Raw genomic sequence first — 22,451 nt, 5'->3', positions numbered from 1 at the left:
AAATTCTAAGCCATCGTTCATTTTTTTACAGTGTTTTCGATAAGTGATGATGCCGTTGCACTGGGGAACTTTTAACATATAGTCCTAAATACTAAAATAAAAAAAAAGGTGTTTGATGCTCCCAAAGTCATTCAACAACTCGAAGCAAATATAGTAGGGTCACTTCAAGTGACAACTTGATAGTATGTTTTTAGGCCTGGATGATTACAGAAAAGTAGGAAAAAATGGCACTGAGCCGATGCACAGGACAAGTAGCAAGATACTTTTTAATGGGTAGAAGTGATCAGGGTTACAAAAATGTCTTCTAGGAGAAGTAAGGTTGCCATCTACATCCCTTCATCTTCTAAAGCAGGCATATCAAACTCGCGACGTCACGTGACGTCATGCGACGTATCAGAGCTTTTTCACCATTGCCGGCAATGGGGTGGGCGCGGCTCCAGTATGATGAAACCAGCCGGCGAGACGGCATTTGACACCCCTGTTCTAAAGGATTATTGGGAGAGTGCAAAGTTATCAAAGATTCATTACGGAGAATGAATACATCCTTTTCAGAAATCCTCTTTAGATTTTGTTATGTATGATATATGGGATAACAAGTACTGTATTTTTCTGTATATAAGACACTATTTTTTTCCTGCAAACACCCTCTTCAAAAATCAGGTGCATCTCATACACGGAAAAATGGTAACTTCTGCAGCCTGTATGGGTTGCCATGCCGCCTGGTGCAGTGTCAAGCCCCTGTGGGCTTGCCACTAACGGGAGAGGGGAGGGGGCAAAATCTTCTGCCAGCTGAACTTGCAGTTTTGCTGGCTCAGCTGTCCGGCCCTTCTCTGAACAACTGGTTGGTGTGGAGAGCATCATATCCACAGGTGCGTCTTATAGATGGAAAAATACGGTATGTGCTCAAATCAATGATGGTTCTCCATTTGCCAATTGCTTTGTCATCTTCTGGGCTCTGATAAGCCCCTGAAAAGTTCACCTCTGCACTACCACCAATATCCCAAGTGGGGTAGAGCAAGGACAAGTGGAAGACGTGATATAGCAGAAATATACGTGCAAGTAAAGGAAAGGGTAGTTTTATCAGCGATTGGGACCAGAGCATAACCCAGCTCCAACACTGTTAAGCAAAACCACAAAGATTATTTTATGAGGCTCACTTTTCTCTTCCTTTTTGGCTAGCCTGAAATTAGGGTTGAAACAAAAATGTGCAAAATAACTGATCATTAAAATAAAAAAAAAAGATAACCTCAACTAGAAACTGCAAAATTAAATGGATAGGCCAGGTAAAATTATTTCAGCTGGTGTACCTTAACTGTCTAGCCCAGGGGTAGACAACCTCGGCTCTTTTATGACTCATGGACTTCAACTCCCAGAATTCCTGAGTCAGCATAGCTGACTCAGAAATTCTAGGAGTTGAAGTCCATGAGTCATAAAAGAGCCGAGGTTGCCTACCCCTGGGCTAGCCCAAATGAAGAGTACCAACAAGAAGCGTCAGTAGATAAAATCTTACTCTTGGAAAATCTTTCCCAATTGTTGGAAAAGTGTTCGAGAACTATATATAATCTGCTAAATCTTTGTGGGAGCAGATATAAGTGGAAACAACAACATACAGAGTAGGATTGTGCCAGAACTCTGACATTTAGAACAATTCACGTCATACAAAATGAACTTCAACATAGATTTTCTGTAGTTTTTACAATCTGCTCCCTTTGAATATAGCAAACTTAAGATTCTGACTATTTCCTTTCTTCATTTGTTTAGCTCTAAGTTAAAAGCAATAGTGTTTCTTCCTTTTTTTCTCCTCAGTGCTCTTCTCGCTACTGCTACACTAATTTCAATATACATATTGAAAGCAGTTATGGAAACAAGGGAAAGCCTAGCATATATACCAGCTTACCCTAGGAGCATGTGTATATAAATATACATATACGTGTACGCATGCACGCATGCCCACACATACGTACACACAGGCTGCAGAGGGAGCTCAGGTAGACCATTGGGTGAGCAAATGCTCACTTGACGCAATGAAGTTTGCTAAAGGGCAGAGAGGTTACTTCTCTTTCCTCTCTCCTTTCTTGCTTGTTGTGTTATTATAAATCTCTCTCTCTCTTTCTCTCTCTCTCTAAATATATTTCTGTTTTTTTCAGACACAGGATCTAGAGGCTCAGCCAAGCTCAGTCTCGACTGCTTCCAAAGATCTGCAGGAGAAAAGAAAATATGTAGATGATGTCCAGGTATATGTTGAGGGCTCCAAAGATGTATTCCTCTGGACTCATGGCGTAAGAACGGTTCCCCATCAGGAGCTGGGTATCAAAGGCCAGGAACTAAGGAGCAAACACAAGACAGTGATTAAAATGCAATCTTTTGGTGTCCAAGGTGTTGGATGGAGAAAAGGGTAAGGTTGTTGGTTCCCCAGTCTGTATCCCCAAATTCCATAATTTAATTAAGAAGAAAAGAGTTGGCAGAGATTGTATGAAAAAAATGTGTGCAAAGCCTATAGCCCTAGGCACGGATGATCCCAGATACCTCTTGGAAGTGCAGCTGGATTTGCACCCATGACTATTCAGCATCTCCTACCCAACTCTGCTCTTTGCTATGGAAGTTCCCTTCAACTGGATTATAAAGTGAGGATTTTCTCCAGCCCTAGGCCAGCTGGAATTCCAGTGCGTTCAGTGATAGAACAAGAATATGGAAAAGGAACCAATAGATGTGTCCTGTTCTTCCTACCCTTGTTGAGCTAGGCTTAGTTTTACTGTGGTTTGTCAAACAAGCCATAGTGGCTAGGTTCACACAGTATCCTAAATCAAAACTAAACTAGCACTATGATGGATGCATATTTATTGGCAGGACAGAATTTAAATATCAAAATTTAAAAAAAATGGGTAAGCTATTCAGTAGATTTAGATCCCAACTTTTCTTTGGAGTCCCACTTGGGGACTTCTTCTGTTCTTCTACTTTTCCTTATAATAAGCATATGAGGTAGAAGGTATGAAAGTCTCTTACCCCCCCCCCCCAATAATTTGCAGAAGTGGCATAAAGGTGGCTGAAAAGAGTTCATCTGGGCTAGATTAAAAATCAAACTAGAAATGAATCTGTGGGCTAAATTTTTCACATTACTGTCACATCCATATAAGATTCATGAAATGGCACTTCAAGTCCCACAACTACAAATGAAGTGGTATTAAGCATATCAAACTTAGATGATTTAAATTTCAGACATCTGCTTTTCCCACTGAACCCTCCTTTTTTAAAAAATTTTGGTCCCTTTAAGTCAGCTTTGACTCCTGGCAACTGCCAGGTTGCATCCATGAGTTTTTTTGGCAAGATTTTGGGAGTGGTTTGCCTTTACCTGCTTGCTAGAGCCAAGAGAGGGACTGGCCCAAAGTCACTTTTGTGCCTAAGTAGGATAAGAAGGTGGGAATAGAATTCCCAGTCTCCCATTTTCCAACCTGGAGCCCTAACCACAATACCAAACTGCTGCAAAAACATGGCCTGGCTATTTTTTATGCTGTTTCCCCCTTGTTGCTGCTTCATCCCAGTTGATATATAAGGTAGCTGTAAGTCCAAACCCAGACTGGGTTTGGCATTTCTGTCTACCTATCGAGTCCTTACCAAGGACTTGGGATAGAGATGTGCATGTTTGATGGTGTTACAGATATCGTCACAGGATGGAAGCTGTTCCCAGTAAAGCTGCCTTTTGCAATTGACTGATGGCAAATTTGTCAATGCCAATGGTATCCAAGTGGTGCTCCAGTTGTTTTGAGATTACACCCAAGGCACCTATTACTATTGATACTACCCTTGCTTGCCTTTGCCACAATCATTCTATTTCTATTGTAGATCTTTGTATTTTGTTATCTTCTCCAGCTCTTTCTCTTCTCTTCTGCTGTTTCCAGGCACTGCCACGCCCACTATCCAAACTTTTTTGTCTTTCTTATTGACAATTGTTAAGTTAAGTCTGGGGTGTTATGTGGCAGGTACTTGTCTGTTTGAATTCTAAAGTCCCAGAGCAATTTAACTTTTTTATTTTCTATAATTTTCTCTATTTTATGGTTCCACCAGTTCTTGTTTTCAGGCAAATGATATTTCTTGCAGATCTTCCAATGCACCATTGTTGCTACTTTGTCATGCCGCTGCTTGTAGTCAGTCTGTGCGATCTTCTTGCAACAGCTTACCAGGTAGTCCACTGTTTCTTCAGCTTCTTTGCATAGGCGGCACTTGCTGTCTGTTGCTGTCTTCTCAATTTTGGTTTGTATGCATTTATCCTCAAGGGCTGGTCTTGTGCAGCCAGAATTAGTCCCTCAGTCTCTTTCTTTAAACTTCCTGCTCTTAACCATTGCCAAGTCTTCTCATTATCTGCTTTCCCAGCTATTTTTTTAATGTACTGGCCATGTAGTGCTTTGTCTTCCCATGCCTCCATTCTGTTCTTTATTTGGTCTTTCTTGTAGGCCAGTTTGGTCTCTCTAGTAGTCAGTAAGCCTTCCTGATATACTAATTTCAGGGCATCTTCATCATTGTCCTTCAGATATTCTTCCAAAGTCATTTTTTCTTCTTCAACCACCTGATATACTTGCAACATTCCACATCCACCTCTGCCATGGTAGGTAGAGTCTGTCAATGTCACTGCGTGGATGAAGGGCATGATTCATTGTCATTATTTTTCTGGACTTCCTATCCATTGCTTTTAGTTTTGCTTGAGTCCAGTCCACTATTCCAGCTGTGTATCTAGTGATTGGAATTGCCCAGGTGTTGATTGCCTTTATGGTATTTCCTCTACTGAGTTTGGACTTTAAGATCTTTTTCACTCTCTTGATGTATTCACCTCTAATCTTTTCCTTGACTTCAGTGTGCTTGATGTTATCAGCTTGAAGGATACCCAGATATTTGTAGTAATCATCCTCATCCAGACTCTTAATGTTATTTTTGTGGGGCATCTTGATTCCTTCAGTTTTCATTATTTTTCTTTGTTTGATAGTGAGCATGACACATCCAAACTCCATTGCAATATCTTGGCTATATATATGGACAGTGTTGAGCAGCAATTATATTTCAAATGGGGTTTTTCCATACAGCGTCAGATCTTCCATGTAAAGGAGGTGGGATTATTTCTAGGCACTTGATTATCCAGTCATGTGGCAGAGAGTCAAATGCCTTTTTATAGTCAATCCATGCTACATTCAGGTTGGTCTTCCTTCTCTTGCAGTTTTCCAAGATCATTTTGTCAATTAGGAGTTGATCTTTTGTTCCTCTGCTATTGGGGCAGTTTCCTTTCTGCTCAAGTGGCAAGAGATTGTTTTCAACTAGATGCTGTTGGACTGCTTCAGCTACCACACCAGTTAGCAATTTGAAAGTTGTTGGTAAACAAGTAATTGGCCTGTAATTGCCTGGTGCTGCCACTTTTGATGGATCTTCATTATTAGGTAGGTTTTCTCAGTTGTTAGCCACTCTTCAATTTCACCTCCTTGTTGTATGTTGTTGAACTACTTGGCAATGAGTGGGTATACACCAGTTAGATGTTTCAACCAAAAACCATGCAATTCATCTTTACCTGGTGCTGACTAATTCTTGATCTTCCTTGCTCTTTTCTCTACCATTTCTGCTGTTATTGCTAGTTCTTTCATTTCAACTTCTTTTTTATTCCCAGCCAACTCTTTTAACCAAGCCGTGTCCTTGTTGTATTTCTTTGGATTATCCCATATCTACACCCAAAACTGCACTGTTTCTTCCTTGTCAGGTACTGACTGATTCATTGCAGTTTCTCCATTGATGGATTGGTAGAAACATTTCTGATTGGATTGAAATTGGAGGTTCCGCCTAATTTGCAATTTGAGCTTTGTATCTGCTGATCTTCTTGACTATAGCTGTTATTTGCTGCTTTATTTCCAGTGCTTCCTTGATCTTCTTTGTTTCTAAGTGGTATTTCTTGATTAGGTATTCCTTATTCTTCAGCTTCTTTTCTTTCATCTGTTCTAGCTTGTTGCATCTGATCTCAATTTGCTGATCTTATTTTCCATTCTAACCTTCCATTTTTATGTTGTTTGGTTTTTTTTCTTGATTTTGCATCCCAGGTATTCAATTATAACTGCAGCTATGCTCTACATTAGTTGATTTGTTTCTCTTGCAGTGAGTTGGTGCTTATACATGATATTGCAGTATTTGCATCTTTTAATGCTTGTGCTAGCTGTTTCTTTGGAACAAGCTTCAATGCAGGCAGCCTTATTCTAATGTTTTTGTGCTGTTCTAGATGCTCAGTTATTTTTTGTTTCAGTTCTTTTATTTCTTTAGTTACAGGGCTTTGTTCTTCTTGAGGCAGAGGTGTTTGGTTTCCAAATGAAAACAGTTGTATAACTTTGCTGGATTCCTCTACTGCCAACTCCACATGATTTGTCTCTACATTCTGAGTTATTTCTGGCAAGGCTTTGATTTCTTTGCCCTGGGTTAACCTTTGCAATTCTTCCAATTCTGCTTCTGTGAATACAGTACTTTATTTCATATTATAAATTGACATTGATGTGCTAGCCTCTGTTCTGTTATTTCTGATTCTGGATGTTGTTCTTTCCAGAACTGGTGCATTCGTTTCTGATATCTTCTTCTTGTTGGACTTGATCTGTAATAACAGATCATTATTTCTTTGTTTTCAATCACTGTATATTTGTAAACACCTTTTCTTCCAGTAGTTCTGCAGCTGCTGGCCCTGGTTGCTCAGCCAATAATCCTGAGTCCTGTAGCTTATTTTTCACCAGCTATCCAGGAACTTCAACATCTACCATGGACCTTGTTAACCCGGGCAACATCCGAGCCAGTATGGCTTTCTGAAATTTATGTCTCATATTTTTTATGGGAGAGACACCCTTTGTCTAACTCCACTGATAAGACCTGTCCAGTATGGTTGAACCTCTAGCATAGCTCTCATCTTCCTCAGAGCACACAAGCCCCATAACCACATCAAGGTAGTGCCTCACTGGGGTATATTATTATTATTATTATTATTATTATTATTATTATTACTACTACTACTACTACTACTATCATCATCATCATCATCATTTTCCATCCCATTTCCTTTGCTTCATGACTGTTTCCTAAAAGCCTCATTAAAGAAAGTTGGCAGGACCTCACCATTCATATTTGTGATTTAGTGCCATGAGCAATCCAGGGTTATCAAAGGTGCAAAGGTGACATGATCAGAAAGCAAGAATAACAGCCTTTCTTTGTTTGAAATTGGAAGTGGTAAGCTGGTTTATTCCAGTATTGTTAACAGGATTACGGGAATAGGCCGGATAACCTTGTTGGTTTAAGGCACCGGCCCATTTAGTTGATATGTGTATATCTCTCCTATCATTGAGTATTTACGTAAGAACCATATTCAAAGATAAATGAAAACTGAGGGAGGGTTGCAGCGAAAAAAGAAGAAAAAAAAACCCTTTTAGTAGCTCACAGAAGTGTGCAGAGAAGTCCACAGAAAGGTTTTCCAGGAACCCTGACAAGAAGAGAGAAATGTTCTAGCACACAGAGGGTATATATCTCAAATAAGGAGGTTCATTTCCATCAGATGGATTATGGAACGAAGAAATAGGGCTGCCAACTGTTGAGCTGAAAACACTGCTGACTGGTGGACTGAATCTGTTCTTAAATGGTACATGAAAAAGGATCTGATGTGAGACCAGCCTACAACATTTTCACTACCCCATTGCCTTTTTCTTTGTTCTTTGCCTATGTCGCATCTCTCTGCATGGCAGAGCCCAGAATAGGGAAAGGGCAAAGTCTGTACAAAGTCTTCTCCTATGAATGCACTTGTTTTCCATCCCTTTAATACAAGTATGTGGTCTACAAGCTTCTAGAATGTGCCTTTAAAAAGTTGATGGCTTTATTGACACCATTCATTCATTCATTCATTTATCCATTTGACAATAGTTCACATTTCTGGTTGTTTTGCATTGGTGCAGAAATCCAAACAATAAAACATGACTAGGAGAGGAGATTGACTTTTTATGGGGAGAAAAATCAGGCTGAACATACTTTCCATCCACAGATTTGTATTTTGGGACCAACTTCCTTGAAACTGACCACTGACACCATATACTTTCCATAGTCCCCTTATGTCTATGGCACATTGTAGCCTATATTGTTTTAGCTTTCCTTGGTCTGCATGTTTCTAGATGTTTTACTCTGCTTTAGATTCTTAAACTGAAGAACAGCATTGTCCAAGGATTTCATCTTCCATTTGAAGGCAGTTAAGGAATGATGCTTGCCCATTAAGTAAATATTTTTACCTAAATTCTATAAGTTTATTGTAATATCATAAAAGGGACATACAGATCTCACTACTTTAACCCAAACAGGGACAGCTTTCAGCCTTAAGTCCCAAAGGTGCTTTTTTCAAAAGGCAATTGGACTTCCTTTGTTTAAGTTGCTGACTTAAAGGACTGAAGAACTGAAGAAGCTTCTTCAATCAAACGAGAAAAACAAAGAAAGTCCAGTTGCCTTTTGAAAAAGCGCCTTTGGGACAATCATGACCTGGATGACTGAGAATCTCCATAAATCTTCAGTCCTAGGGATATAGAACGTCCCTACACCACATTTTTCAAGCTGTCAGAGCCTCTCTGAAAGCATCACCAGATTAATTTCCCATCATTTTGAAGAGGTAACATGTACATTAAAATAGGCTTCACGGTGTTTAAAAAAAAATTACTTGACAACCCACCCAAAACAGAACCTCCTAGTCTATGTGCATGATGTAATTCCATCCACTTTGTATCATCGCCAAGCCCACTTTCAGCCTTTGCTGGCCCTCCCCCCTCTACAAAATTACATAAGACCCATATCCACTGAAAAGACTCTGCTTGAACCTAGGCAAGACAAGCAATGCTGACTTACCATTGTAAATACAATTGCACCCAAGACAGCATAAATGGCCTGGAGCCATGGCACCTACAGAGAAAGAGACAGAGCTGTGGGGTCAACCTAACAAGACAGAATTTATATAACCTATACGAAGACAGAAACATCCAAATGTCTGCTGAAAGAAGGAAGGTTTAGTTGATTTGCAAATTTGTTTGTATCCAAAATAGAAATGTTTCTGAAAAAAGGAAAACAACCAAGTGAGCGTAATGATAGATAACCTTGTGGACAGAAAATATAGGGCAGCAGATTCTAACTACCCGTAAGGTGCTCCCTAAGGTAGGACTCCTTCATTTGTGGCCCTGGAGGTTTCTTCTTGAAATAGTTGCAAACCTGTCCTTCACCAGCACAACGAACACTGGATATTCTGCATTTAACAGGGAGTTGAGGCCTTGATGGGACCATTATCTTTCTAGTCATTCAGTTATACTGCCTCTTGCAGGAAATTGGGACCTCATTATGGACTTGTGTGCCTGCAGAATTCTAATGATGGCCTTCTCATTCAAGCTACTCTAAGGCTACATCTTTCAGTATCCAGTCTCTACTATTTCTATTGCTATATACCTTTCTGTGAGTACATATGTGCAATTAAAGAGCTTCTCATATAGTCAGACTAATTAAAAAGCACCCTTAAATTTACTTTGGGCCTGAATAATTCAGACATGTAAGCAATATTATTTTCCCATTTTTGCTTCTGTTAATATTTAAGATGAATGTATGACTGGAATGTTATACATTTTTACATAGCTGATAATATCTCATTTGTACATTATCGGGTTGTAGATGACGGAAGCATACATTCCCCTCAATCAGATTTTGAATAGTTATCGCTTTTTAGAACTACCATATTCAAATCAGCGTGCGCGTGTTTGTTGGTTTCTCTGTGTGTGTGTGTTGTGGAAACCTTTTGTTGTTTTCTATAGAGATAGTAAAAAGATCACATGATAAAGTTTTTATCAGTTTGTTGCATTGATTAGCAGCAATTGTAAATGGGGGAATCACAGGAATGAAGCTCCTTTATATAAAGAATATTTGTAGCAAGATTTATTTAAGGTAAGAGACCAAATCAAAATGGGACTTGCTACCTTGTCTTCAAGTAGAAATCACATTAAGGAAGAGGACAACTTTCTCTGGGTCAAGCTAATTGACTTGCATCCTGTCTGCTTCTCAACCCCCATTCTTGAATGCATTGAAGCATACAATTCATCATCTTGTGATCGATTGGAACTAGCTTCAGGTCATGATCTGCTCTTATCTGCAGACTTGTCCAAAGTTATGGTTGTGGTCAGGAAAAATGATGGGAAAGTCTTTTAACACAAGAATGTGCTGAAAGCCATTTGGAGAAGATGGAATATGAAATGCAACTCTTTACACACACATATGCATTTTTGTAAAAAAAAAATCATGTTGGGGGGGGGGTCTTTCGTTTGACAATTGCCATCTTCAACATTCCCAGAAAACAAAACAATGTGTTTTTATCTAGACAATTTTTGTTTGCCTTACCTATCAGAGTTTTAGACATGAGGCAAATTAAGACATACAGAGGTCCAAGATCAGAGGGATCAGATACTCTGAGGACTAGGCTAAAAGTATTGCTAACCTCCAACTTGTCTGCTGCTTCCTCTGAGGTGCGGCACTTGTCAGCCATTTGTCCAAAATGGTGTAAGGTTTCCTGCCTGAGCAGGAGGTTGGACTAGATGACCTCCAAGGTCCCTTCCAACTTTACTACTACTACTACTACTACTACTACTACTACTACTACTACTATTATTATTATTATTATTATTATTATTATTATTATTATTATTAATAATTTCCCCTACGTCTCTTTTTTAATTATATCAAATGAAAAGAAAAGCTGATCACACTCAATGGTTTGGCTATGGTGAAAGGAATTGGTAAATGCTATTTCCAATCCATCAGTGTTATTTTTTTTAAATGGACATCTATGGGGAGAAGAAGAATAAGCTGTTTTTCCCAGAACTCTAAAATCCCAGCAAAAACACACTGTAAACTCTTTTCTCCCAAACCCTGTCAGAAGCCTATGAGGCACTTTTTTTTTTTTTTTTAGATAATAGTGGACATTAGAAAATCCTCCCACTGCGAATGACGTCTTCTGCTACTACGGAATGATAACAACAGAAGAATGTGAAGGGAAGTTCAAAATGGTTTCCAGTGGGAAGCAATTAGCGATGACAAATGATCCCAGCCAACAAAGCTAATGGGAAGCCCAACCCAGCCGAAAATCAAGCAAACAAAGCACACCTATCAAAGGGACATAGGCTAGCACAAAGAGTCCGCTCCCTTTTTCCATCAATATTTTTCAATTGAAGGCTCCTGTGATAACAAATGGTGGTAGAGTGAAAACTCTGCTGTTGGGATGGAGAGATTCTAACCTTCCTCCCTGCCTCCACTCTACCCATTTCTTTCCGTCTCACAATAAATATTTGCCCTTTGAGCAGTTCAAAACTAAACACAACCCAGTGACAAAACTTGCCGCTGCGAAAATGATAGCAAAGGCCTGAAACACAGGTAATTGTTCTGGCAAAACAAATTGAGGCAAGGCTTAGGAGGAAGCTGCAGTTGGAACATTTAATCAGTGGAACCACTTGCTTCCAGAAATTGGAGATTGAACAACCATTTGTCTGAAATGATATAGGGTTTCCTGCGGGAGCAGGGGGGTTTTGACTAGACCTCCTCCAAGGTCCCTTCCAGTTCTGTTATTCTGTTAGTCTATTGTTCTGTTACTGAGTGAGAATATATGGAAAAGAGGGCGAGAACATGGCAATTAGATATCAGGCAATTAGCAGCTTCCAGAACAGATTCCACAAGCAGTAGAACAAAAGGTTAGCAGAAGATGGCTGATAGGGTATTTTTTTAAAAAACTCATCTTTACCCTCCTCTCTTAAACAAGATGTCCCAAAACTGTTTACCACCTCTATGTCATAACTGCCACCTCCTCTTTTGGCTGACAATCTGTCCCAAGCCTTCTGCTTTACACCAGCTTTGCCAGCAGCAGTTGTGATAAAAGTAAACATTAAAAAAAATAGAGGAGAAACATAAATTAAATCTAAAGAGGCTAGTGAGAAAAGAGAAAGGAAATGATTTCCCTTCCAAATATATAGAGAGGTTCACATACTTAGAATAGAATAGAGTGACAGAGTTGGAAGGGACCTTGGAGGTCTTCTAGTCCAACCCCCTGCTCAGGGCAGGAAACCCTATATATCATTTCAGACAATGATTGTCCAATCTCTTTAAAACTTGCAGTGTTGGAGCATTCACAACTTCTGGAGGCAAGTTGTTCCACTGGTTAATTGTTTTAACCGTCAGGAAGTTTCTCCTTAGTTCTAGGTTGCTTCCCTCCTTGATTAGTTTTCATCTGTTGCTTCTTGTGCTGCCTTCAGGCGCTTTGGAGAATAGCTTGTCTCCCTCTTCTTTGTGGCAACCCCTGAGATAGGAACCAGACTGAACCATGTTTGCTTTCAAAGGATCTTTCTGTAGTTTGATTAGTGAAGACAACATAGATACAATGGAAAACTAATGCAGAGAAAAAAATTAAGATAGTGGGTTTTGCTTCTAACTGAACTGCAAAACTGAGCATAGAAAGATAGTTCTGCCTCTCAACTGCAACTAGATATGGCAAAATAACACTTGGTAGGATGCCTATATGGATTTGATTAACAAAAATACAAAACTTACATAATGGAAAGGAAGCGTAATAGCCAGTATGATCCCACTAAAAAGCAGCACCATCAGCATCACAAAGAGCACCCCCTGGCAAGACGTAAAGTCATACTGTGGGAGAAAATAAGAGGACATTAGTGTACGATGCATGGATGAATTTGAAAGTTCCCTAGCTCCTGGATAGCCTAAGTGATGCCTATATATGCCTTTCCCAACTTAATATTTACCAGATGCATTGAATCTGCCACCTTAGCCCACCAATGAAGTTGATATCCAATGAATCTTCAAGTCACAAGATTGAGTGAGCTCCCAATAAATGAAATTTCCCAAATATTTGCTACTTCATTTAGTACCCATATGAGACAAACCAGTACACCTTATAGCCCTTACTACATGTTCTCTGAACTTAAGATATCTTATATCTTCTGTTCTATTCTATTCTATTCTATTCTATTCTATTCTATTCTATTCTATTCTATTCTATTTTCCCTTTTATGTTATCTACTGTATAAACCCCAACACAGCCCTCAATACCAATCATAAGTAGAGATCAGGTCAAGAGTACCGGTAAATGCAGCATGAACTCAGCCCTTTCAAACAATAGATAATGTTTAACTTGAATGTAGAAAGGGCAAAAAACTCTTCCAAATTATTCTACTATATTTGTTTTTGTTTTGTTTTGTTTTGTTTTTTGCTCCTCCTGTCTGATAAAGGTCTTTGGAATCAGTGATGATATAGGATGGGGTTTTTTTTAAAAAAAAAAACAACAACATCATACTGTTTGAAGAGGACTTGCCCAATAATTTCATTCTTAGTGGGATAAAAGTGATTTTTACTTGCTCGCTGGCAATACTTGAGCCAATTCGCAAATTTGGGTAGGTAGGGGAGAGGGAAGAGAGGCAAGGCTAATTCCATGGAAACTTGGCCTTTCGAGGCAACCATTACTGCATGACAAGAAAAACAATGTAAGTTTGCTGGATGATGAAAGTTCTACAACAGTATTTCTCAAACCTCGGAAACTTTAAGACGGGTGGTCTTCAACTCCCAGAACTGAAGTCCACTCATCTTAAAGTTGTTGAGGTTGAGAAACACTAGAGTGAAAACTTCCTTCTGCTAAGATTGCAAAGAACTTGATCACAAAACATTCTTGCCTGCTAACTTTAATAAAGAAAAACTTCTCTGCTTACTTATGAGATGTACAATTAGGGAGCTATGATATAAATTTATGCACCTTGGTCTGGAAGCTAAATATGGTGACAGAAAGGCAAACCAAAGCTGTAATCCCCAAGCAGAGGAGGACGGACGTGGTATTGTAGTAGCTGCAAAAGGAGTAAATGACATGACATTGTTGAGAAGAATCAAGCAATCAACATCCGAGACACCATAAGAAAGTCTGCTTAAAATTTATACATTTGCCTATGGATCCATTTGTTAATCAAATGGCCAACTTCCATCTTCAGGGTTATAGAAAACCACCTGTGGGATATTTTTCTAATTGACTGCCAATTAATCCCAGCAAGAAAAGTTCTGGTTTCAGTTGAATGTTGATCCTGAACATTTTTTGTATCATTATATGTAAATAATGGATCCATTCAGGCAGCGGAGGAGCTGAAGAATCTTTGCTGGAGGTGTGAGATAGCAGGAAACAGGAGGGTATATTCTTGCTTTTGACAATATGAAGAATTATCTGGTAATTATGGGGTTAATACAGAGCAGAAGGGGGGTTGGGGGTAAAGCCCGGGAAAGAAAGAGGAAGAAAACATTTGACCTTCACACTAATTGGATAATGTGAGATATGATGGCTAATTTAGGGAGGGAACATACTGATAATTTAACTGCTCAGAGGAAGACAACTTAGATCCTAGCATCCCTCCGTTGTGCCTGTGCCGACATTTTGTAACAATAAAAGACTTTTAGGAAAATAATGCCTGGAAGTTCTTTGAAATGTTTCATTAGCCGGAACCATAACACCAGAACTTTTTGGCTTTTTTTACAAATCCATCAGGCATGATAAACTGACCTATCATGTTGTCCACATAATAAATTCAAAGTACCTTTACACAATAGGGTCCTTGATGCTCTCTGAGCTTGGTGGTTTTCTTGTAGAGATTTCATTACCAAACCAGTTAAGATCATGAAGTTGTTACCTAATTTGCTAATGAAACATCCTGCAAGAAAACCACCAAGCTCAGAGAGCACCAAGGACTCCTCGGTTTAACCCTAACCTATAAATATTGTCTTTTATCTGCACCTTTAAACATTCTAAGACAATTTTTCTGCAGTCATATATACCAACAATGTATCCTTTTATAACAAATCTCTTTTTAAGTTATAACTATGTAAATTCCAATTTTTTAACATATTTAAAATTTAATTTAAATGTAATTTCCCATTACTCCATCCATATATTGTATCCAAAGTTCTTATACCTAGACTTAATTAGAAACATGCTTCTAGAAAAATATGCTCAGTATTCTGAGTGTCCCAATTTACGTTAGCTTTTGTATTCTTTTGCAAAAGCTTGCTGGGGAGGCATTGTGATTATTGCCCTGTTCAGTTGTCCAGGATGCTTGAGTGACAGCTTTGTTTATCTGCTCCTCACAGTCCGTTTGCTCTCCCTATGCTATTGGTTGGCCTTTGATAAATACAGAACAATGGAAATCCATCATGTTGCCCTACACGAGATTGTTACAGCAGAAACAAAAGGAGGATTATACAAGACCCAGACCAGAGACAGATTGAAAAAAAAAATCATTCTAGCACCTTCCCCCTCTCCCCACTTCAATCTATTCATTTCTGGGCAGAATTAGAGCTACTGTACATTAGTTGCATGCTATCAGCTTGTTCTTGATTCCCCAAAACGATGACGTTCCAGGGGAGTAAAACATTGGAACAGTCCTTCTGCTAACACTTCTTCTCCACTCACTATAGCCTTTCCTGATGTGCAATGTGAAGCTATAAACATAGACACAGTAGTGTAGTCGTTCATTGGCTATTTTATTTTGCCCATCTGCCCAGGTATGTTATAAAAAAAACCCAGCTAGAGCTTTCAGAAAAATATGGTTTTCATTATTACAGAAAAGGGATAAAATAAATAAATCTGTAAGTTAGCAATCAACCATATTTTGAGGACTCTATTGGGTGATTTTAGGCAATGCATAAGTACTCCATCCAAAGAACATTGACCATTTTTCAAGATTGTTCAATGTCCTTAATATTTTACCTTAAAATGAGCATAGTCCCATCAAAATAGTATGAGGTTTGGTAATTTTGTAAGATTTCAATCATTATTCATTGCCAGTTGTGTAAATAACACAGAATTAATTTTAAAACAATTTTGTATGACTTCAAATAATAAGAAAAATTAAAAGAACAAAAATAAAAATAACCATTGTAGTATTTTCTCTTTCCTTTCAGTTAAGGGGAAATATAGTTAATCTTAAAGCTTTGGCTAACCAATGTTAGACAATGGCGACTTTTATTGAGAATTTAATAAATAAGTACGGAATTAGTATTTGGGACTCTATTATTAGTTTTTTTCCATCTTATTAGCTTCTAGTGCAAACCACATTAGCAGAAAATTGAGCTTGACTGCAATTCTGTCCCATCCCCTTATTCTTTTAACAGATTGTCGTCCTACCTGCCAAACAACTGCAGTTCATTTGATGCTGATCTAACTTAGGAAAAGACATTAGGATAAATAGAGGAAGAGGGTGGGCTTCCTTCTGAAAACAGAATATAGTGTCATGATGTCATGAATCAATAGTACTACATGCCAGCTAGGTTAAATAAATATTAACCCTTTCCCTAATGTTGGAGATGCAGTATAAATGATAAACGCAATCATGTTGGGAAAAGTTGCCTAATTATAGGCCACTGATTATTGGCTACAGATTTGGGCTACAATTGGGGAACTGAAAAATAATGGTTTTAGAAAGTCTAGAAATTCAAATCAAATTATATATTTGATATAGGGCTTGATTTTTAGAGGTAATGATTGCAGAAAAATTGCCAGGGAAAAATATGGAACAGCTTGCCCCCAGAAATCACGAGTGCTCCATCACTGGAGATTTTTAAGAGAAGGCTAGACAGTCACTGTCTAGATGGTATAGATTCTCCTGCTTAAGCAAGGGACTGGACTAAAAGACCTCCAAGGTCACTTCCAGTTCTATTCTATTCTTAAATACACCACATGTTATTCAGGCGCCTAGTATGGAGACATACCTGGAGAGCATTCCTGTCAAGTAGGCCATGGACAGAGTCTATAGAAATAATTTAAAAAAACAGTTACTGCAGGAGTACAAACTGCAGGCTAGAAAAAAGAGTGTAAAACTATTTATGGATATCATTTTTTGAGTCTTTCCAAGGCAAGTATTCACAACTAAACTAAAAGACTATAATCTACCATATTCCATAACCATCCAACCATTTTATTGTTTATCTTGTGGTAGAAAAATAAGGAAGAGAATAAGTGAGGTTTTGGGCAAAGGAAGGGGGTCCTTCTAAGAAACAATCATGGTGAACCTGGACATGTGAGGCATGAGATGTGGTTAACTAGGTAATTGTACAAGTTAATGAAGATGTTGTACAGATAACTGAATAGCTACATGCAGGGTAGATTCATAGGACTGAAGTTGAAAATCCTACTATTCTTGTTAACTAATAATGTGCTTGGTTTGTTTACTGCACCAATGAGGAGCTGAAATCTTCAGGAGTTGACAATCTATCCCTTATTGGTCTATTCTATTGGATGGTTTCAACTGATAATTGGAACGCCATAATTACTTGTGATGGGAAATAGAGGGCGATAAATGTTTTGCCTTTTCAATTTACAGATTAAGGGGGGAAAGTGTGCTGTAAAACTCCCCCCAGGGCTGATCAACTATCCCAGCACTGACTAGGCTACTCACAAAGATGCTGAGGAGGATCAGGTTCCATGGGAAATACCTCCTGTGAATTAAATGAAAAGGAGCCAAGTGAACCAGGTTATCCAAAGTGCATCATTGTGAAAAGAAAGTTGTACATCATTGACTTTGCATAATAAGATCATTAAAGAGCAACAGAGCAATTAAAGAAATCAAGCCCCAGCAAGTACAATTTTGCAAGAATTCTGGTACACAAAAGGGCTTGATATCAAGGCACCAACTTCATTTGACTTATGGCTAAGCCTAAAGTACAGGAGTTACTGAGCGAAACATTTTTATGGCATGAAAATTAATTCTCACCTCCTAATTGCTGTGGATGGAGCTGGGCAGCTATTAAAGAGCCAGCTAGTGCTGTTTGAATAGCTAGTCAGCCTAATTTGGATCAAATATTAGCCAAAATATTACAGCATTGAGATACATCAGTCCTTTAAACCAAAGTAATCAGGTGAATGAGAACTTCTCTTTTCTAAGTCAATGTATAATATATAATATATGTAATATATATAGAGAGAGAGAGTAGAGAACTCCCTCCAACTATAAAATGTCAAGACATAGCACTGGAATATAGCAAATGTCTTTTGATGCACCTGAAAGATAGAATCTAAATTACAGTAGTCATGTTAATTATGTGAAGCTGTTTTGCTTTTTTTCTTTCCAGAATTTTTCCTTCCTTCATCCCCTTTTCCCCCTCCCAGAATACTTCTGTGTATATATAACGGTAGAATCGAAGTCCTGAGTATTAATCAATTAGAGTTGAGAATTTCATCCTGGACTTGCAGATGGAAAGGTAATATCTTAGTTAAATGTTTTAACAGTTAAAAGATGAATTCTTCAATTTCTTCAAAAGATGATCATCTTCAATTAAAAGATCATTTCTTCACTGAGCATTAATGGATACAAAGTGCAGTTCTAAAAGAGGATTGATGGCTGGTGGCAACTAGGCATTGAATGTATTCAATTGCTGCTCTGAGGATTTGGGATAAACCAATGGAATGGTTTTGATTCAGCCTGCTTCCCCCTTCCCCCCCTCTCCCAAGGGCAGATGGCTGAGTTTTATGGCTAACAGGCCAAGGAGATCTTGTGCAAAGAAAAAATTACACCTTTTTTGAAAATTAATGCCCATTACCTTGTAGAGGAGACGGGGTGCATACAAATTTAATGAATAAATAAAATCTCAGGACTCATTTTGTCTATGTTCTTGTTCTTCCTGTTATATTCAACATGTTCACATGTAAGTGAATACTGTTGCATTTTTAATCATCCCAATAACAATACATAATAAAAAAACCCTTATAATCCCTTTGATCTGTTTCCCAGAAGGAAGCAAATCCATAAAAATTTGGCAGCCATATATCTGGTTCTTTAGAGAGGTCAAAGAGACTAGCGCAAGTGATGTTAGAACAGTGATGGCAAGCCTTTTAGAGACCAAGTGCCCAAACTGCAACCCAAAACCCACTTATGCATCATAGGGTGCCGAGTGGGTGTGGCCCATTGTGTGGGTGTGGTCAATTGGATCGGTGTGGCTGTGGTGGTAATGACAGACTGCGTGGGATTAAAAAGTTCAATCAATCAATTCCAACTTTGCAAGATCTTTTTTTTTTCCCACGAGAAGTTGAAATTGACTGATTGATTGAACCTTATTTTCTTTTTTTTGCACATGGTGGCGGAGGCCTAAAGCGAAAAGGTTTTATAAAACCCAGCTGAAGGCCTAGGACTCGGGCGATGGTGCGTGTGCCCACAGAGAGGGCTCTGAGTGCCACCTCTGGCACCCGGGCCCTAGGCTCGCCACCGTTGTGTTAGAATGTCCAAACTTCCACTACTGCACAGTCTCTTCCCCAAGCAGAATCAACCCACCACAAACCCCTTGTAGTCCAAACCCCTTGTGTTAATTTTACCTTGGTGCAGAGCAGCAGGCAAGGATCAAATAGGTGATAAAGAAAACGGCACTAGGAAGAAAAAAGGAAGAGAGAAAAAGAGAATCAACCAAGGGAAAGAGAGGGAATCCTGCCTGTTGTTGCTCTGAATTAAATTATATTAAATTAAAAAAGTATTTTTTCTTTCCTTTTTCTTTCTTAGATGATCAAGGGTGAACAATTTCTGAGAAAGAAGCACTATATAAATACTGGACATAATGATTCCTCCTTCATTAAAAAAAACAACAATACATTATAATATTTTTACCAGAACCTACTGGGATTGGTAGAACAAAAACACAATAACACAGATTCCAGATTGAAACTATGTAGATGCAAAAAAAAAAAAAAGGGGGGGGGGAGAAGGCGTATAAATAGGGAAGGGTCACCAAGATCAGGAAGTTCCCCTCTGTAACAGTGTCATTAAGTACTTCTTTGTGCTTTCTCCATAAAATTGAATACTGTAAACAGCTGCTTTCAACCTTTCTCTAACAATGGCCTTCTACCAAGACAGACAGTTTGTCCACCTTGCCCAGTTATAGTCCTGATACCAAATTCTAGGAAGGGGGAAGGAAGCAGTATCTTTCTGTGCTTCAAATTATATAAGCCCTTCCCAGCACTCATATGTTATATTTTATTACAATGTTGTCCTCTATTGCTGTGAACATTATGTACATTTTCTGTGGTAACAAAGATAGATATTTGAGGAACAGGTTTGAAAATATACCCTGCGCAAAGTCTGTTCCTTGTGTGACGGTAGAGGAGAAAATAGCAATGCTCCCTCTCCTCCAGTTTATGCACCCCCGAGCCCGTTTTGCAGTTTTGATCAGCATTATTCCACAATATGTGGACATTAGGGCTGCACAAGTCTTTGGAAAGAGATGCTTTGGAACCCACCAAAGCAGGTTTTCCAAATGTAGGTGCTGGGACAATGTAGCAACTTGAAAAACCATGCTTTGGGAAGCTGTCCCTAGTGTCTCCCACACATGTCCACACAACCGTAAGTAAGTGCTGTGGCTCTATAATGAACAGAACACAGACGGCCAGGATCTGTTTCCAGAGCAGGTGCACAAGGCAGACAAAAGACATAGCTGTTTTCCTGAGTCAAAAAGAGGCGCTTCGTACTATATGTGTGCTTGGGTATTCCAAAATACCCATTTCAGATTATTTGTTCAGTTCTAGAGGATACTGTATTTGTATGCAAACTTCCTGTACTCAGTGGTCCTCCAGAAGTATTAGATTACAATTTCCATGATCCATAGACAGTCTGCTGGCAAAAGATTGTCAGACTTGAATTTGCAAATATCTATATTTCTATATAGAGATCCAGTCTGGTGCAGTGGTTGAACTATCATGCTAGAAACCAGAAACAGTAAGTTCTGGTCCTGCCTTAGACACAACACCAGCAGAGTGACCTTGGGCCAGTCCCTCTCTCTCAGCCCTAGAAAGCAGGAAATGGCAAACCACTTCTGAAAACCCTTGCCAAGCAAAATTGCAGGGACTTGCCCAGGCAGTCATCAGACAAGAAGGTACACACACATTGTCTGCCTGCCTGCCTGCCTGCCTGCCTGCCTGCCTGCCTGCCTGCCTGCCTGCCTGCCTATCTATCTATCTATCTATCTATCTATCTATCTATCTATCTATCTATCTATCTATCTATCTATCTATCATCAATGTATATCTTTATTTCTCTAGCTACAATATATCACCCAGAAGAAATTATTGATCTAAAGAAAATTAACTTTCAACTGGATGGCTAATTTGGCACATATTTTCCAAGTCCTTTAAAGCTTTATGTTGAAATCCAGACCCCATCTCAGGGCGAAAAATAGATATCCGCCACCCCCGGTTCAATTCTAAACAGGGGTTGGAAAAGGCCATCCATGTACTGTAACCAATTAGCAAAATGCAATGGAGATTTACTAGAGACCCAAGGCTTCTGATTCAAAAGAGAATTGGGAGGTTAAGGTTAACCCTTGCTCCCTACAGCATTCCACCAGTATTTTTCCACGAGATAAAGTTTAATAGAATGTAACCTTAAACTGCTCCCCAGACAGTCAGCCTCTGCCTGGTAAAGAAGAAATTGGCTCGTTAATGGACAGACAGGTTTCCAGTTACATTTGCCATAGTCAGGCGGTGGTATGCTGTTGGGCTGAAGAAGCAATGCAGTTGCGAAAAGTTGGCACCCCTCGAAAAGGACAAAGGTACTGCACCTTATGCAGAATACGAAAATTCAGCAAGCCTCTTGTCACGTACGCTAGTCTTGCTATAGTTTTTCTTTTGCATCCAGCAACCTAGGATTTTAATGCTCTGTCCCATCTCACCCCATCCTTCTCTTTAGTGTTTAACTGACTCCCTCACCCTCACCCCAAAACATATCCACAGAAGATGGAATAGTATTGGGACTTGGGGAAAAAAGAGAAAACCTCTGTTGGGGGTGCTAGAAACCAGAAGACCATGACTTCTGGTTTCTAGGCATGAAAGTTCTCAGTGACTTTGAGCCAGTCTCTCTCTCTCTCTCTCTCTCTCTCCCTCTCTCTCTCTCTCTCTCTCTCTCTCTCTCTCTCTCTCTCTCTCTCTCTCTCTCTCTCTCTCTCTCTCTCTCTCTCTCTCTCTCTCTCTCTCTCAGCCTATGCCACCTCACAAGGTTTCAACCAGAGAATAGAGCTGGAGGGATCTTGGAGGTCTTCTAGTCCAAGGGTCCCCAACCCCTGGTCCATGGACCGGTACTGGGCCGTGGCATGTCAGCAACCAGTCCACACAATCAAGCAAAGCCCCATCCATGGGATGCAGGCAGCACACAAAACCACACAGTCTCTGGTCCAAGGAAAAACCTTTCTCCACGAAATTGGTCCCTTTTGGGCACCTCTGTTCTAGTCCAACCCCATGCTTAAGCAGAGACCCCATACAATTTGAGACCCATGGCTGCCCAGACAAGTGGCTGTCCAAGGCTTGTTGTTGTGGAGAAAATAGCAGGAGGGAAGAGTATTAGGTATGTTTGCCACTTTGAAGTACTTATAAAGTAATA

The 22,451-nt window shown here is 39.3% G+C and overlaps 1 protein-coding gene across 1 annotated transcript in view; it reads right to left on the bottom strand.

Moving 5' to 3' along the window:
* Positions 1–241: 241 nt before the first annotated feature.
* FAIM2 (Fas apoptotic inhibitory molecule 2) overlaps positions 242–22,451 on the bottom strand; it is a 41,774-nt gene continuing 19,564 nt past the window's right edge. Inside the window, exons 6-12 of the mRNA XM_039331989.1 lie at positions 19,406–19,456; positions 17,496–17,535; positions 16,810–16,847; positions 13,817–13,904; positions 12,601–12,696; positions 8,878–8,931; positions 242–2,324 (exon numbers count right to left, since the gene is read on the bottom strand). Of these exons, the coding sequence (XP_039187923.1) occupies positions 2,175–2,324; positions 8,878–8,931; positions 12,601–12,696; positions 13,817–13,904; positions 16,810–16,847; positions 17,496–17,535; positions 19,406–19,456 (517 nt within the window). The 3' untranslated portion in view covers positions 242–2,174. The remainder of the gene's footprint in view (positions 2,325–8,877; positions 8,932–12,600; positions 12,697–13,816; positions 13,905–16,809; positions 16,848–17,495; positions 17,536–19,405; positions 19,457–22,451) is intronic.

This window comes from Crotalus tigris, unplaced genomic scaffold, assembly GCF_016545835.1.
Source record: "Crotalus tigris isolate CLP2741 ecotype Arizona unplaced genomic scaffold, ASM1654583v1 scf7180000024441.2113493, whole genome shotgun sequence".
NCBI lineage: Eukaryota > Metazoa > Chordata > Lepidosauria > Squamata > Viperidae > Crotalus > Crotalus tigris.
This window is presented reverse-complemented; position numbering and strand designations above follow the sequence as displayed.